This window comes from Eptesicus fuscus, chromosome 7 (genome assembly GCF_027574615.1).
Source record: "Eptesicus fuscus isolate TK198812 chromosome 7, DD_ASM_mEF_20220401, whole genome shotgun sequence".
Classification (NCBI taxonomy): Eukaryota; Metazoa; Chordata; class Mammalia; order Chiroptera; family Vespertilionidae; genus Eptesicus; species Eptesicus fuscus.
In genome coordinates this window covers 102,452,140-102,470,733 of record NC_072479.1, presented here as the reverse complement: position 1 = coordinate 102,470,733, position 18,594 = coordinate 102,452,140, and the positions used below count along the sequence as shown (strand labels likewise).

At 42.9% G+C, this 18,594-nt stretch overlaps 1 protein-coding gene across 1 annotated transcript in view; it reads left to right on the top strand.

Moving 5' to 3' along the window:
• The window catches only part of ENTHD1 (ENTH domain containing 1), an 84,169-nt gene extending 70,365 nt beyond the window's left edge, over positions 1-13,804 (top strand). The window contains exons 6-7 of the mRNA XM_054719548.1: positions 4,425-4,820; positions 12,535-13,804. Coding sequence (XP_054575523.1) covers positions 4,425-4,820; positions 12,535-13,148 — 1,010 coding nt within the window. The 3' untranslated portion in view covers positions 13,149-13,804. The remainder of the gene's footprint in view (positions 1-4,424; positions 4,821-12,534) is intronic.
• Positions 13,805-18,594: the final 4,790 nt, after the last annotated feature.

Genomic DNA, 18,594 nt, shown 5'->3' with positions numbered 1-18,594 from the left:
CAAAGTCTCTTAACTCAGAATTAAATCTGAAGTTCTCTTTCAACAATGACTTCAGCATTTTCTCCAAACTAGCAACACCATTTCAGCACCTTCAATGGCGGAGCGTTCTCTTTTGTCCTTAGGCTCTAAGCTGGCGGTGTATTACTGTTGGTTTGTTTTTTCCTTACTTCAGGCACTTCAGTGAAAGTCTGTATTTAAATTTGCAGTCTGATGTCTTACGTAGAGAATAAGCTTCTTCGGATAAGATAAAATATCAAGAATAATCAAGCCAGCTTTGATTTGACCAAAATTTCAAGGTCCCATTTTGCATTAATCAAATATATTTGCAAGTGTAAAGCACTGTGCAATAGAGAAAGCTGATGTAGTCTCAATTTCATACTGGGCTTCCCATCCAGGAGTCTGCTGGATAGATACTTGAGAACAAAGCTCTTTGACATTCAGGTTTGAATGGAAAGAAAATGAGAAAAGCGAGCCAACCAAATTAATTCACTCTCTACTCCCCTCTGCCTTTTTGGTGGAATTCAGAGACATTCTCTCTCAGAGAAAGTTGGGAAGCCCTTATGAAACAGTCATTTGAGTGTTTACAGAGCATGCATTTATGTGCTTTGTGTTTAAACATATAAAGACAGTATTCATTGCTGTTCTCCATCAAATCCCCACAAGTTCTCCTGGGCTTCAGAAAATGTTCCATAAATGCTATTCATTCTTTATATGGATCCAAGAACATAGGCCAACTGTGTACTTAACTGAGTCCCCTCCCCATGGCCCCGCACCTCTGAAAGCACCACCCGGGACAGGCGGAGTGATCCCAAGAAGGGCTCAGTCACCTTACAGTTCTGACCTATTAGAACAAGTGCTAGTAGAGAAATACTTGGTACAACAGGCTCTACCAGATTTTTTGTTCCTTCCTTTATTCCCCTCATAAAAAGAACATTGATTTAGGATTCAGGAACCTCGGGTTCTAGTCCTACTTTTGCCCTTTAACCATTGTGTGATGTTGGAAGTCTCAGGTCCTGGCCTCTATCACAAAGTCCTGTAAGACTTTCTCTGCCATTGAGTTTAGTTCCATGATTAAGCTATTCAGATAACGGTTCATTGAACAAACATGTATCAATGACTGTCAGGCACTTTGCTCGTCACCTTTGGCCTGAGCACATTGAACAAGATGTGTGCCCTGAAGGGGTCTGCAGTCTACTGGAGGTGACAGGTCTCTAAACAGGAAATTATAACAAGTCATAAACAACCATTTGTTTACCGCCATTGCCAGAGCGTAGAATAGTGCTTGCCACATCCTTGTACTTACTACATATTTATCAAATTTGTAATATTTGAAATAAATTGTGCTTGATGGTCATATTAATAGAGGTAAAATGTACACCCAAGGATGAGGAGGTTGGAGGGCAATAAGACCTCCCTGTGCAGAGGAATATATATATATATATTTTGGGGCTAGACCTTAGCAGGAGTCTGGGCTGAGAATTAAAATGTGTTCATTACCTGCATACAAGTGATAGATCTAGTCCTAGTTTAAATAGGTAATAGATGACATCACCCTGGGAGATGGTAGGAGCAGAAGATAAAAGAGTCAAGGATAGAATGTGTGCAATTTAGAGGGAACAGAGCCAGGGAGGAATGTTGAGAAGATTGCCTAGAGAGATGGAGAAGAGCCAGCGAAGTTCTGCTGAAGCATCTATGGAGGAATGAGTTTCAAGGAGGAAAAACCCACCAATGTGAGGGTTTGTAGATGTTGGTTGAACCAAGAGAGTTAATAGTGTTGTGTACATCTTCTGTATTCATGCTGATATTTCATCTATTCTATCAGTTGCTTAGAGAGGGATGTCAGAATTTCCAAATGTGATTTAGTGGGATTTGTCTAATTCTCTCTTTAATTTTTTTACTTCATTTATTTGTAGTTCTATTATTAGGCATTTACACATTTATAATGTTATATCTTCAAGATGTTTGGCCCTTTTGTCATTATGAAATGTCCTTTTTATTCTCTAGTAATACTCCTTGTCTTGAAGCCTATTTTACCTGATATTAAGATAGCCACTAAGCTTTTTTAGGTTTATTGTTGCATGATATCTTTTTTTCAATCCTTCAGCTTACATGTGACTTCGTTTTTAAGCTTGTCTCTTGTATACAGCATACGATTGGATCTTGTTTTTTATCCAGTCTGAAAATTTATAATTTGCATTTTAGTATAATTACTGATACACTTGAATTTAGATTTACTATTTTACTTTCTTCTTGTCCCATCTGTTTGTCCCACCTGTGTTTTGTTCCTCTGTGCTTTCATTGCTGTCTTCTCTTGAGCTAATTCAATACTTTTAAATTTTTAACTTATCAGTTGGCTTCTTAGTTATGCCTCTTTGCATGAATTTTAGTTTTTTCTCCAGTGATTAAATTATATATCTTTAACATTTCACAGTCTCACTATATAAAATATTAGAATCTTGTGCCCAGCCTGTGTGGCTCAGTGGTTGAGCGTCCATCTGTGAACCAGGCTGTCACAGTTCGATTCCCAGTCAGGGCAATGCCCAGGTTGTGGGCTCGATCCCCAGTGTGGGGCGTGCAGGAAGCAGCCAATCAATGATTCTCTCTCATCATTGATGTTTCTATCTCTCTCTCCCTCTCCCTTCCTCTCTGAAATAAAAAATATATATATTAAAAATAAAAATAAATAATTAGAAAAAGACTTTCCCCTCACCCCCATTTTTCTCACATGTAGAATGAAAGTCAACGGAAAATATTTGACTAAAATTTACTTTTATATAAATATGGAGATGTACACATGTACTTTGGAATACTATAAATCTAGTATTCTACTAGGAATATGTTAATATTTTTAACAGAGCCTTTACCAACTAGATATAACTTGTTCATATGCAAATTAGGAGTATTCTAGAAGTTGTTTTCATCTACCAGTTTTCTATTTCCTTTCATCATTACTAAGTAAACTATATTCAATTTAGAAAAACAAAGGCATTACTTTTTCTTGGTCCTTGTGCTTCAGTCTGTCCTTCACTCAAGCATTTATCGAACACATCCTATGGGAGTGGCACTCTTAGGTGCTGAGATACAAAGGTGACTCCTAACAAGGTCTCCTCGAGAGCCCGTTTTCAGGAGGGGAGAGGAGCCTTGTAATAAATGAGATGAAATGTTATTCACAGGATTCCAAATGGGATATGGTAAGACAACAATAGGTTACAGGCAGGAAAGAGAAGGTGATTCTTGAATTGAGTTTTGAAAGATAATGAATTTCGGAGATGGAAGGGTTGGGAAAAAATGGAATTCCTGGTAGAGGTAGTGATGTACATTTCTTGAATTGTCTAACTGGTATACTAGCAGCGTTTTTTGCCCGGAGTTGGCCTCCAACTATGGATGAAAATCGAAAGGAAGGTTTTTAGAGTGTAAGAAAATTGCTTTTCTTGGTAACTCAGAGCCTGAAAGTGATGCTGCTAACATATGAATGTGCACTATGAGGTAGGTTCTGATGTACATTGTGATATACAAATACTTCGTAATGAATTACACAATTCCTGTATCCTCTTTTTTGGGAGCTTCTAATGACAATCTTGCTGTTGTCCTCTCTCACATAGTTATGCTTTTAATTTCAAGAACTCTCTCTCCCTTAGAAATAATTTTCTTCCTGTCCATATTCAACTTCAGGTGAAACTATTTGAGAGCAAGCCCTAGGGCTGAGTATGGGTAACAAGGTACATTTGGACCAAGCTCATAATTCATAGATTCAAGAGATATTCCTATATCTGACCCACCTTAAATACCAACTCCTTGGAACTCCTCCAGTTCCTTCTATTTGTAATAACTATTATTTATCTGTTATAGTCCAGGTACTTTGTTATACTCCATATACTTGGTGATATTAATAAATAAAATGGACAAAGATCCCTGACCAGATGGAACTTAACACTTTAGTAATCATCACAAACAGCTCTGAAAGATGGCCTCTTTTCTCCCATGTGACAAAGGATTTACTAAAATTAGACCACTGCCTAAAGTAGTGATTTTCTTTCGTGGGCTTTGTTGAAACATTGGGGCAAGAAGACATTTTTTTATTTTTATTTCAGGAGAGAAAGGCTTTTTGTGTGTGTGACTGGGGATTCTATAAGGATAGACCAATATGCCAAATTTCTTCTAGTTTATCTAGTTTACAAGTAAAAAAGGAAAGCTTGAAAGTACTAAAAACATAGTGGTTTCAGAAGCAGGTAAGTAGGTGAAGGTGGAAATATTTTAAGACAAGTTGTTTGAAGCTTTCCTCTCGCTGTGCTTCAGTGAGGAGGAAGGCAGCCTCCGAGTGACTAAGGCGTCAGCTACCGTGCGGGTTACTTCAAAGAGGCAGGAGAGAAACACTAAGAATGCAAAACAATTAGTGTTTTCAGTTTTGATTTGTTATTTTACAGATGCTGTACCTACTCCCTCAGGAAAAAACCCATCTCTGCAGACAAATGTGAATTTGGACAAGAAACCAGAGAGTACCATTACAAATACTGTCACAGAAAACCCTTTTCCAATGCCTCTCGAAAAGCAGACAACTGCAAAAAATTTCGAAAAATTGACAACTTTACCAGCATTTGGGTCATCCAGTAAAGAAGAGTCGACCCATCCAAGTGTAAGAATATCCAAGTCGGATTCGACTTTCTGTAACCAGGCCTCTGTAGAGACGCTCTATGTCTCTCCCTCGTTCAAGACGTTTGACCCAGCGAAGGAGACTGGAATCGATAAGGACCCTCAGAAACCAGCCCAGCCCAGCATTGTTCAGAGGGATGTTGATATTCTCAGGAGCTTAACGGAATGGGGTGAGTCTAAAAAAAAAAAGAATGCTCTTATGAAGCATTCTTCATTTGCTTTTCTCTGCTCTCTGCCCCCTATTTGGTTCCCCCCTTTCACTCTCAGTGGCATTAAAATGTGTGTGCCATAGAGGACTGCCTCAGTAGGGAGAGTGCCCTTTAATTAAAGGGCTAATGGGCAGTCCATCCTTGTGGGTGACAAGTGCTCGACTGAAGCACAAGTTCTGAGCAGTTCTGTCGGAGATCACATTAGAAAGAACTAGCATAGACAAGAGCTTCCTTTTGGTTTTCTCATTTATTCTCAGGAACAAGTAAACTTCTGTCCTTCCAGAAAGGGCACGCAGGCTGAGGAATAATACAGAGTTGTGACTGAGCAAAGAAATTCTGTGAAGCTCCAATTAATTCTCCGTAGAACAGCCAGAATGACCTGATGACTAATCCTCCCCACTTAAACCGTGGGCTGCTCCCATGTTCCTAAAGATCCAATAGCCTTCCAGGCCTGCGCAGTCTAGCTTCTGCCTTTCAGCAGCCTGATGTTCTTTCCATTTGTCAAGTAAACCATGTGGCTTCACCACCTGTGGACTCTTGTTCCCTCTGACTTCTAATCCCCTTCTTCCCTAGTTCACTCCTACTCATCCTTTAGAGGTCAGCTCAAACATCACTTCTTCAAGATTTCCGGACCCCTAGATTATTTCAAATCTCCCCAACTGTATGCTATCTTAATATCCTACAATTATTCTCCCTAGCACCTATTGTCACTCTAATTAAATATAATTATATATGCATTAAGGTTTTTTTTAATGTCGTTCCCCAAAAGTGGAATGTGAACCTCATGCAGGAAGGGACCACATCTACCCTGTTTATTATTCTATCCTCAGCACCAACCACAGTGCCTTGCACTTAGGAGGCACTCAGTATTTAATAAGCAAACTAAAAGCAGCTTAGTAGAGAAGGAATGGAAAATGTAGTTGAAAAAGTAATAGAAGAAAACATTGGACAATTAAGCCGGGATAGATGCGCTATGTCTTCCAGGTTAAGTTTGGACTTTATTTTGGAGACAATGCAAGTCACTAATGGTTGTAAGTCAGGTGAGTAGCTTTACCAATGTGTTTTAGAAAAATTACTCTCTCAGGGAGTGTGGAGAATGGGTTTGGAGGAGGTGAAACAGGGAGGTGGCACTTCAGAGGCTATTGTGTGAAAGGAAACTGGGTAGAGATAGGAGACAAGAGAGGGTGAGGAAGAGGGAGATAGCCCAAGATGGAGCATGATCTGGGGGAGGTGGCCTAGAATCAGAACAGAAGGGAGTCACCTCATCCTGAGGGCCTGTAAGAAAGGAGGAGAAAGGATGTATCAGTGTGAGGGAAGGGTTTTGTTGATTTTAATAATTAAGATGTATTAAGCCTCCAGGTACCATATACTGTAGTCTTGGCCTCAATATCTTACTGTCTGATGTCACCTGCCAAGACTGAGGAGTTTGGAGTGATATTACGGCTGTGAAGAGACTGGAATAGATCTAGAGTAACCACTCTAGAGAATGGAAGGGGGAACTGATGAGACACAGATAAAATGAAGGAGTGGTCATTTGCAGCAATCCTAGTTTATGGGATCTATGCTTTTCTCCAGTAGTGCCGAGCAGCCTGGGAGTGGGAATGAAAAAGGTAGATATATAAATTGGAATAAGGTTAGGTCAGTGATTGGTAAACTACCCTGGCCCACTGGGTAGTTTTAATACTCACCTGAGGATATTTTTTCCATCGATTTTTTAAGAGAAAGTAGAGAGGAAGTGGAGGGAGAGAGAAACATCTATGTGAGAGAGACACATTGATTGGTTGCCTCCTGCACGTGCCCCAACCAGGGAATCGAGCCTGCAACTGAGGTATATGCCCTCGAACCTGAGATCCTTCTGTCCAAGGGCCGACGCTCTAACCACTGAGTGAAACTGGCCAGGGCCTGCTGACTGTTTTTTATAATCTAAGGGCTCTTGGAACACAACCACACTAATTGGTTTACATACTGTCTTTGGCTGTTTTTGTGCTATAACAGCAGAGCTGAGCAGTTGCAACCGACACTGTATGTCCCACAAAGCCTAAAATATTTGCTATCTGGTCCTTTAGAAAGAGGTTTGCTGACTCTCGGATTAGGGATTAGCAGCAGGTAAGGCAGAAGACACAGCAGCAAGGAGGTAGCAAGAAAGTGGTTAAAAGTGATGGATGATGGGATTCTACACTGGACTAGAAAGAAAGTAGAGCCAGGCAGACCCTGGTAGAGTGAGAGGAAACAAAAGCATCATTAGCCTTTTCCACTCGGATGTCGAGTGTGACTCGACACAGTTAGCATCGGTAGCAGCTCTTTTTATACTCTTTGAATGTATCAATAATTTGAAATATAAAAAAATCCAAATAAATAAGTTTGTATGAAAAGAAACTCCAGTTTTTTATTCTACTGCCACGCTTTGTAAAATCTGGGGCATTTAAAAAATTAAATCCCGAGTAGAATAAAGGAATCGATAAAAAAGCAAGCGAGTGCAAAGGGTTAGATCTGTTGTCTCAACGAGGGCAAAGGGTAGATGTATTTAAAGGAATGAGGGGGCTGGAAGAAATTCAGAAGGAAAGTAATCTTGGAAAATAAGATTTCAGAGAGAGGCAGTTCTGAGTGATGACATGTTCGAAGGAATACTCAGGGGAATGGCTGGTTGAGGATTCAAGAAATGATGAGGTGAGGATGGATGACTAGTCTCCATGGACGCTGGCATCACTCGGGATGATGGAGGATAGAGAAGGTGGTCCAGTAGCCTCCCACCCCCCTTTTTCGTGGTTTTGCATTTCAAGTTTCACCTACCACTGGCCAACTGCGAATTGAAAATATTCAATGGAAAATTTCAGAAATAAACAATTCATAAGTTTAAAATGGCATGTTGGTCTGAGTAGCACGGTAGAATCTTATGCTTTCCCCTCCATCCCGCCCAGGATATTAATCATCCCCTTTGTCCACATGTCCATGACGTTTATGTCATCTGCCCATTAGTCACTGTGTAGCCATCCAGGTGGTCAGACGACTGTGAGGTCTCTCGGCGCTTGTGTTCATGTGACCCTTCTTTCACTTAGTAATGGCTCCGAAGCATAAGAGTAGTGATGCTGGCCATTTGGATGTGCCGAGAGAAGCCAGTCAGTGCTGCTTTCAAGTGAAAGGGGGAAAGTTGTTGACTTAATAAGGAAAGAAGAGAAATCGTATGCTGAGGTTGCTAAGCTCTGTGGTAAGAACAAATCATCTGTCCGTGAATTGTGAAGCAGGAAAAAGAAATTTGTGCTAGTTTTATTGTCACACCTCAAACTGTAAGTTCCAGCCGCAGCTGGTGATAACTGCTTAGTTAGGATGGAAAAGGCATTAAATCTGTGGGTGGAAGACATGAGCAGAAAACGTGTTCCAAATGATGACAGCATGTCGCGTCAGAAAGCATTGAGCCCATATGGAGACTGCAGCAAGGGATCCCCTGAAACGAGTGGCCATATTCACATAACTTTTATTATACTGCATTGTTATAATAGTTCCATTTTATTATTGTCATTAATTTCTTACTGTGTCTAATTTATAAGTTAAACTGTATCATAAGTGTGTGTGTATAGGAAAAACAGTACAATGGACCCTTAAACAACACGGGTGTTAGGGACACCAACACCCACTTGAGCAGTTGAAAATCTGCATATAACTTTAGACTCCCCAAAAACTTAACTGAAGACTCCAGTGCCGGAAAAATTAACCATTTCCTCAAAAGAAGTGGGAAAACGATAGGAAACAGTTCTGCAAACCCTTTCAGCTAACCCCGAGCCACGGTTGGGCCGGTTCAGAAGCTCCGTGTTGAAGGGAGCCTTGTCCCACCGGGAAGTCACGGCCAAGCTGCTGCCCTGCCCCCGACAGCCCAGCAACGCCTCTAGCGGTATGTCTTCACCCAAAGCCCTGTGCTCATTAGCAGCCCCCCTCCACTCCCCCCTCTCCCTAACTCCTGCAACCACTAGTCTCTCGTCTGTCTCTATGGATTTGCCTGTTCTGGGCACTTTATATGGTGGATCATACAGCATGGGGCCTCGGTGACTGTGTCCTTCACTTTGCATAATGTTTTTAAGGTTCATCCATGTTATAGCATGTATCCTACTTTGTTCCTTTTTATGGCAGAATAATATTCCATTGTATAGACAAACACATTTCCTTTATCCACTCACAGCTGATGGACATTTGAGTTGTTTTCCCTTTTGACTATTATGAATAATTCTGCTATGAAGGTCTGTGTAAACTATTTTTTAACCACTGGACAAAATCAGAATATTTTAATTTATGTGTAGAGCTAACTTGGCAGTCATTATAAACCAGCTAGGAAAATTGAAATAAATGAATTGGAGAATGGGAAAAAAAATCCCTGTGGTTTACAATGAACTGTATTTAATTGACCAAGGACCTACTAGTTATACAAAAATTCACAGTACAGCTAAGTTCTAAAATATTTCTAGAAATGTATTAGTCAGTTTACTTTTGCACCCAAGAGTTCTAAATGCTTTTTAAATTTAAAGTTGTAATATAATGGTTCGGTGTTACTCGTGAGTATAAAGTTAGAGATGACACAGCACTTGGGATCGTCTCATCGGTGCGATCTTGAGGCAAGCGGAGCATTAATTGGTGTGCATACATCACACATTTACTGCAGCTTATTTGCAATAATTGCTGGGTTTCAGCTTTGGCAGATCAACTGCTTGATGAAAGTTAACTTGGGATGAAAGTTAACCAGGTACCCTCCTAACTTCTGAGTGCGTCAGAGAAGGGTACCCGAGCGGGCGGGGAGCTGCCCCCGAGCGCAGCCTGAAGTGTCTGGTGCAGCTGTGCTGTTTGGAAACAAAGTAAATGGTGTGCAGCAATTAGAGGGGAAGTGGCTCCTTAGAGCCAAGGCATCACGTAGCCCAGGAATCAAAGCTGCGAAACTGTGAGCAGTGGTGAGCTATTTAGGCAGCCGCTGCCGCCGCCGCGGAAACAAAAGGTGGAGGTGCAGGAGAGAGCGGGGGTTCTCACACGCTGACACACCCGGAGACACCTGGAGGCTTGTTAACACTCTGTCTGAGTTAGTGGGTCTGCAGTGAAGCCCAGGACCTTTATCCTTAACAAATCCCCAGGTGCTGCCGCGGCCGCTGCTACTGGTTCAGGGACCAACTTTGAGAACCACTAAAGTCCAGATATTTTAACCGCATTGTATATATGTGACTAAAGTAAGTGGGTTATCTTAAAAAATATCCTACCTAATAATAGACAAATATGCAAATTGACCGTACCTTCGCTATGCCCATGATTGGCCAGGAGGCGCAGGGGGGCAGGACTTGGGGTGGCCGGGGTGGCTGATTGGGCCGGTGGGACGCTGAGCTTGCGTCACCAGCGGCGGCGCGAGCTCAGCGTCTGCGCCATGGCTGTGCTGCGGCACAGAAGGGGCCTCTGGGGCAGCGAGCTCACGTCCCGCTGCGGACCATCAAAAGTGGGGGAGCTGGGTGCCTGTCTGCTCCAGCACCAGGCCTTTCAGAAGCCTTCCCCGCACCGGAGGCTTCTGAAAGGCCTGGTGCACCAGTGGACAGGCACCCAGCTCCCCCGTGATCGAAAGCGAAAGCGTGTAGGGGACCCTACACGTGCATGATTTAATCATGCACTGGGCCTCTAGTAAGGTAATATTTGACTTAAATATTATTTCCTCTTGACCTACTTAAGAGTTTCTCATTAAAATCATTTTTCCTGACCAGGGTGCACTATTTCTAGAATAGTTTCTTAGTAACTTAAAGATATGCTTTGGGTCCTGGAATTTTGGAGTCTCATCAAGGACATATAGTCTGTCCACCTGATGCATGAAACAGTCCTGCAAACAGCCATGCAGGCTGTGCCTGAGCCCATCATGCGTGCTCACCCTTTCCCCACACACCCACTTCATGTGTGGAGAAGCATTAGAAAATGTTATGTGTTTTTTTTTAATTGGGCTAAAATCTGTTTTCCTATAACTTTCATCTATTAATCCCAGTTCAAACTCATGCACAATTTGAGAAATGGAATATAAATATTGCTCAGGTTTTGTGACTACTTTCTAATAATTAAATATAGCCTCTCACCCTTTCTCCCACTCTTCCTTTTTCAGTAAAGATTTGCATATCTATCAATCATTCTTTATAGACATGTTCAAACAAGCAAGTTCTCAAAATGTTTACTTCTCTGCATCCATTTCCAGTGAACTGCTGGAGAATGTGCTACTCCAAACTGAGAGTAAACCACGAAAGAGAAAGACACGGGGTGTAGGAAACAGGAGAGCCACACAGGAGGGTGGTGCAGGGACATGTCGTGTGACTCGGGGCACGCATATGTTGAGGCTTTCGTCATTAGCATGGCAGGAAACTGTCGTCCCCCTTTTAATCCAAGGAGAGACGGTGGATAAGCCGGCCTGAGTCTCAGGGGGCTGGTCTCCTCCTGACCATGTGCCGATGACATGCTACTTCCCTTTCATACCCTGCTGCTGCGTCACTAGAGGACTCATCTCACCCCAGAACGTTTTGTGATTGGGATTTTTCCTGAGAACTGGAAAGCTTTGAAGCAGAAAATAGAAGCCGCCTACACCAGCCATAATTTTTACAAGAGGTCCAATTTAGTTTAAATGGATGTGGGTATGTAAAGGAAATAAAATAATATAGAAAGGAATATATAAGTCATAGGTGCTAAGTGGTAAGCATTGATTTCCCTGTTCTATGACTATAGAGAGTACGTTTTTTTTATTTTTTTATTTAAGTAGCAAGTCCAGAGTTAGTTTCAAAGATTTTAGAACTAACCATTTGTACCACCTAATACATAAATGAATGTACATCGATATTCCAAGGAGACAAGAAGAAGTTCTGTGTCCAAGAAAGTCTGGGAAAACAGAGTAAATACTGCGCTAATCTAATGGGAGGCACGGTATGCAGTCGCTCAGTCTGATTTGACTTGGAAGCCCCGTTTTTCACAGAACATCTTTTTACACCGTCAGGCACATCGCATTCCTCAGAATACACTTTGGAAAATAATGATTTAGAATGAAGTGCTGAAGAAGAGATTTAATACAATTTTTCCTGAAAGTTAAAATGTTATTAAATCTTTAATTTTATGGAAAATAGACTTAGAATGCTTTTTATTTTACATGCAGTTTCTTGGTGGAAAACTAATTGCATGCATGCACTAGTGTTCTGGATCTCAGATGGACTGGACTTCAGTCTTGACATATTTGACTACTGAGAGAAAAAATTAGTTTCACAACTTTTGATAGTTGTAGTTGGTTGTTCATTTTGCCATAGTATTCTCTGTAGAAGAAAAAATGGAGAAGGAATGTAAGTTGCAGGTTTCTCAGACTTTCTATTTTAAATGCCAACTTAAAATGCCATCAGTAGAATGGGGCGTAATGCTTGACTTTCTGCTCTCTCTGATAAGTGCAATATAAAAATATGGTAGTCAGGCTCTGAGAGTGAAGATAAATATTGGTCATTTTATTTTAGTTTCCTTCAGAAAATCTTTAGATTTTCTCTGTTTCCTGCTTTAGGTTTATTATGATTATTTTGCACATCAAATTCTAAGTAGGGTATTTATGTTGAGACCTTTCAGATAGGATTTGACACTGTAAAATTATTCTAGCTAGTACTCTCATTTGTATGTTGCATAACCTTTCTCTCTCGTTTATACATTTTAGTGTCAACCACCTCTGAGGGGACATCCTCCTTTTCTACTCTATCCATGTCGTCTCCTGAATCGGCCTCTCCAGACAAGTCTGCTCCTCTCTTACCCCGGAGTTTGGCGGGACCTTCCTACTGTGCTTTATCCCATCAACAGTCTTCTTCTGTCTCCTTTAAAGAGAAAGATAAGACAGCCAGGGTTCGTCACCCCTTTGCTCCCATGAGCTCACTGTCTTCTGATGAAGAAAGTGACAACTTCAATCTACTGGAAAGTCTTCCCGATAACTCTGATTCTGCTAAAAAGAAGATAAGTCAGATTTCCAGCAGTAATTGGGTAGGGTTTTCCACCCAACATGTAGACCACTTCACCTCTGTGCCCTGTTCTAGTTTTCAGACAACCAAAGGCCTGCCTCAGGAGCCTAAGGCAAACAATTCCATTCAGGGTCTTCTAGGGGAGGTAAAAAATGCAGTAGTCAAATTACACGAAGATCTGAGTCTGGTGATACAAGAACTTGGTGTCATCAACAGCCATCTGGTAAGAATGAGTGGGAATAGCCCACAAGTCAGCACGGCTTCGCCGCTGCCCCAGTCTTCTGAGGAGAGCTCAGACCCAATAGAATCATCCCAGTAACCATTTCTGATAGAGCTCTGTGGTCCCACTTCCCCGACACGGAGTTAGCCTGCTATAGATTCTCATTACTATGGCAAAATAGACTGACGGTTTGATTTTTCTTTGTCAGATTTATTAACAAGTATCTTTCACATCAATAAATTCACTTGGGTGGTTTATTTTTTTAAACAGAAAAGGTTCACCTTTGATAATATTTTCAGATTTAGATATTAGTTCATTTGAAACCGAAGAGAATTTCATTCTTCCATGCTCTGTACTTTAATCTGTTGAACTCAAAATACATTTACACAGCAGTGAAAGTTAAGGTAAGCCCTCACGTGGGAAATGACTATTCTAGAGCTCTGGGGTAAGCTGGTGGTGAGAGGCCCTTTACTTCTCATCTGTGTGGGGTGTCATTGTCATCAAGCCTTTGCCTTGAGTTAGGAAGATTGAGTCTGGGGCACAGGTTTTACATGTTCTCATGCCACGTTTCTGTTCTGCAAACCAAGGGCCAGAACCTTCCCCTTCTTATGGATGCCATGTTGGTTAGGAGTTTAGTTGAGACAAAAAGAACATGGAACAGGTGTTTTTGTTGTTCATGTATATTGCAAAGTGAATTCAAATGTTTACTCTCTTTTCTTGTATTTTCAAAAATAAATTTGATATTTTTCATCTTGTATCTTTTTAATTCATTAAAACATGCCTCAATTACTATATTTATAAGCAGAATGGTCTCATTTGGGGATTACAGGCCAATGCTTCTCAACCCTGTTGCACCTGAGGATCACTGGAGAAGCTTTTCTTTTGTTTTGTATTTGGTTGATAGAACAGTGTAAGGGGCTGCATGTACCCATCACTCAGTTTCAACAAATCTATAAAAAGCTAAGATGATTCCTGATAATTTCGAAGAAATACAGGACGTGTAAACAATACTCTAATGCCTGGATGCCACCCCCAAATCAGAATTGATTTTCATGCAAACTAGTCAAGAACTGGAGGGAACTGTTAGTGCCAAGACTCAAAAGCAGGAAGGTCTTTGGCAGGTTGGAGGAATGTCAAGGAGGCCAGGGTGGCTGCGGTGAGTGAGGAAAGGGGAGAGCGGGAGGAGATGAGGCCAGGGAGGAAAGGCAGGGCAGAGTGCCAGGCAGCACAGGTTCTTGAAGACCTTTGTTGGAGTGTTCTAGAATACCCAGCTTAATCCCAGACTTCAATTCCTCATAGGGATGGTTCGTTCCCAATTCATTCTCATTGCATAGTCATTGGGTTTGACTTTGGTGGAAGGAGCATCTCTTGCTAGAGTTCACCGTGGGTGAGGCGATTTCTGTTCCTGTCACCTGGCCAGGTTATCAGAATGAGAGTTGGAATCTGTTGAACTCAACAAGTGCCCTTGGGGAAAAGTGGCTTCTGCCATCATTTACCCATTGGGTCTCGGTCTTTTTCAGTTCCTGTTACTCATAAGACTCTGCACCAGGCCCTGGGGATAGAGTGGTGAGCAAAACCAGATGTAGCTCCTGTCCTCAGAGCTTGAGTTCTAGAGAAATTTCAGAGATCAAGTTGTTTTCTCAAAAATGTAAAGGCTAATAGTTCTGGGAAAGGTTCTTGAGGATTTAACCTGGCAAAGGAATTTTTAAGGAAGTAACTTTTGAGCTGAAATATGGATTCCAGGATTAATGAAATAAATGTCACTAAATGACATGTTGGCCAAATAAAACCTCTTTATGGAATAAAATCGAGCATAAAAAAGTCCTAAGACATCTTCTGTTGGCTTTCTTCATACACCTGGGAGATCCACGAGTGGATTCATAGGGGATAGAAGGATACGGTGTCTCCTTTGTGTACTGGCTAGGACATCTCTGAGATGCAGCTTGCTCAGAGAGGAGAATAAACCCTCCAGAGATCAAGCACTCCTCCCTCCCCACCCCCATCACCAAAATGTGCTGCTTCCAATGTCTAGAAAGTTACTCAGACGAACCTCACAAATAACTGACAACAAAAACCATCCCTTTGAGAAACGACCTCACTGTGTGCTTAGTACACGCACATGGGAACTTCAGATTTTAACTAGAGCTCGCGTACTTTAATTCAGCAATTTGTTAATTAGCAAACACTTATTTGAGTTTCTATTTAGCCAACTCCATTAAACGAATAGAACAAACTTGGCTTAACTTAGAAGTGGGTATATTCTGATTGACTGTAATTATCTCAGTTTTAAAACACTTCATTAGACGTTACTCTCTTAAGTACTTTACTTGCAACCTGAGGCTCTTATCAGGCAGCTATAAAAATACTTGACAGCTTACTTACTGTCAAATGATTCATGTGTTCATCCTTTCCATACGTAAGCAGCCCCGGTTATGAGTCGGTCATTTGCTAGACTTCGGGGACACAATGGTGAGCAAGGTGGCTGCAGTCCTGTGTCAGAGTGACAGTCTAGTGGAGACGCGGAGAGGTAGATGGGTAATTGGAGTGCAATGTGCACCTGGTAAGTCCTATGAACTTGGTAAGCACAGGCTGGTGTGGGGGCGCCTGGTACAGAGGGACAACCTGCTCTGATGTGGAGGCCAGGGAGCGCTTCCTGGCAGAAATGAAGTCCAAGCTGAATTCAGAAGGATAAGCAGGACTTCGTCAAGCAACGGGAGTCAGGGCAGACAGGGAATCTTCTGGGCAGAGAGAACAGCGTGTACAAAAGCTGGGAGCAGGAGAGAACTAGGTGAGTCTGAGGACACAACATCCAAAACGGCAGGTCAGAAATGTGAGCACTGTGGTTTCCCTGACTCAGCAGCCCAGTCAGCAGCGGTCACGTAGCATTTCTAGCCTGGCTCACAGAAAAGAACTGAATGACAAGGAAATGGATCCTATTGGAAATAAAATGTCATAGAAATGTGAGGATTAAAGGGTTCCCAAAATCCATTCACAAACTGATTAAAATAAACTTTCAAAGGGTTTTTGGAGACCTGGTGACTCATCTCCCCACCGAGTGAGTTCGGTGTGACAGGGGTTTGCTCCTGGGTGTGCCAGGATCCCTCCTTTTGCGCGCCCCCATTTTAAAGGGAAAGGGATCGTGAGAACAGCTGGGTGGAGGGGGTGCATATTCAGTGCACTGGGGGCTGTTTTGCTAGGCTTCCCTATTTTTAATACGGTGGATTCTGAGATGTGATAAAAGGGCGTGGAGACGTGGAACTGATTTTTATTTCTTGCAGAACTGCAAGTAATTTGCCGAGGCCACGCATATTATTGTTATGGCAGAATGTGGATGCCACCTTTCATCAGGCAGGCTTAGAAAAGAGTAAATTGGCTCAGAAGAAACTAGGTTTTCAGGACGATTTTGTTGGGTAATTTTGAATTCTGCTTTCTCACTGATGGTGCAGAAAGTTCTCAAAGATATGGTAATTATTGCAGAATTGTGGCCTCCGGCATTTGCCGCTATTCACACAGTAGAATTCCATTATGCGATAATGCAATCTCTGCGTTCCATTGTGCTGCAGCTGAGAACTGTCTCCCCTCGTCTACCACATCATTCTCACACCGCAGAGCGCCCTGGCAAGGTGCACAAGTACAAGTTTGGGACTAGGTGATTAATTCCAAATGTGCGGTGAGAGGTAGGGATGAGGGAAGGACGAGCTCCAGAACTCTGCTTTAATATTATTACTCCAGCAGTAATAATAATGGTTGACACTTATTAAATGCTAACAATGTTCTAAGCACTTTTTTAAATCCTCACCTGAGAGTATGCTTATTGATTTTAGAGAGCAGGGACGGCAGAGAGAGAGAAACATCAGTGTGAGAGAGAACATCTGTTGGTTGCCTTCCATACGTGTCCTGACTGGGGATCGAACACGCATCCTAGGTATGTGCCCTGACCGGGAATCGAACCCACAACCTTTTGGCGTATAGGACGACATCCAGCCAACGGAGCCACACCGGCCAGGGCATTCTAAGCACTCTTTAAAAAAAAAATAAAAAATATATATATATATATATTTTTTTAATTTCAGAGAGGAAGGGAGAGGGAGAGAGAGATAGAAACATCAATGATGAGAGAGATTCACTCTTCAGCTGCCTCCTGCACGCCCCCTACGGGGATCGAACCTGCAACCGGGCATAGGCCCTTGACCAGAATCGAACCTGGGACCCTTCAGTCCGCAGGCCAGCGCTCTATCCACTGAGCCAAACCGGCTAGGCCCAGTGGTAGGCAAACTCATTAGTCAACAGAGCCTAATATCAACAGTACAATTGAAATTTCTTTTGAGAGCCAAATTTTTTAAACTTAAACTTCTTCTAACGCCATTCTTCAAACTTCTTCTAACGCCATTCTTCAAAATAGACTCGCCCAGGCCGTGGTATTTTGTGGAAGAGCCACACTCAAGGGGCCAAAGAGCCGCATGTGGCTCTCGAGCCGCAGTTTGCCGACCACGGGGCTAGGGCATAGGCACTCTTTAATTCTCTCAACACCCTCACCAGGAAGGTCCTCGTGTTGTCACACTGCACGTGAGAAAACAGAGGCTAAGCAAAGCTCAGGAACTTGTCCAGGGCCACACAGGAAGTAGTAAGTGTCAAAGCCAGACCTTGAACCCTGGTCTGTCTTGGTGTGGAGCTTGTACGTGCAACCATGTGATCACACTGCCTCACAGTTCAGGGTGAGGGTGGCCAGGTGGCAGTGGCCACTGGCGGGGACAGGAAAGCGGAAAGACAGGCAGGTCCGCTGTCCTGGGGAGGAGCCGGGAGCCTCGCCTTCCTCACTTGCCCTCTCCTTCCGCCTCCTGCTCTCCAGCTGGTCACCGCCCCCCTCACTCCAGGACGGCTCTGCAGAAGCAGCCACCGCACACCTCCGGGTCTCCTTCCGCCGGTTCCCCCGTTTCTGAGGCGCCGTCTGCCTCCCTGCACACCCCCAGCCCTTCCTTGCCTCTTTCATGTCTAGACCCAAATCAGCAGCGGCTGGGGCAGAGCGAGAGCACATGAAGGGCTGCTTTGGAGATGGAGAGACTGTCCCATTTTCTCTCTTTCCACCTAATTAATGTCACGGAGCCACACACAGGCGGTTTTAATTGGGGACGGTTCTCACTGGCTCGGCCCAGCAGTGGGAATTTCCGTTTCTCTGGTGGGTTGGTCTCTGCCGCTGGAGAATATAATTTGCACTCGGAAGCCACACAGAGCAGCCAGAAACAGCGGACAGAAACTAACACAAAATTAGCTTTGAACTCAGTCACCTAACAGTAATATGTTCATACTTCATTAAAAGATGGTGGGAGCGCTTAGCGGTGTCCCTGAGCGGTTAGCTTCCTCGTCGCTGGTAATGATGGGCTATTTGCGTCCCTTCCACTCCCCTGGGCCCGAGAGGCTCAGGAGCAGCCGCCAACCCCGAGAAGCTGGCGGAATTAACCCCAAACCTCCAAAACAGAACACAGAGGGAGGACTGAACTGGAAGCAGTAACTCACTGGATGAGCCAAGTGTGGGAATGAACACGCA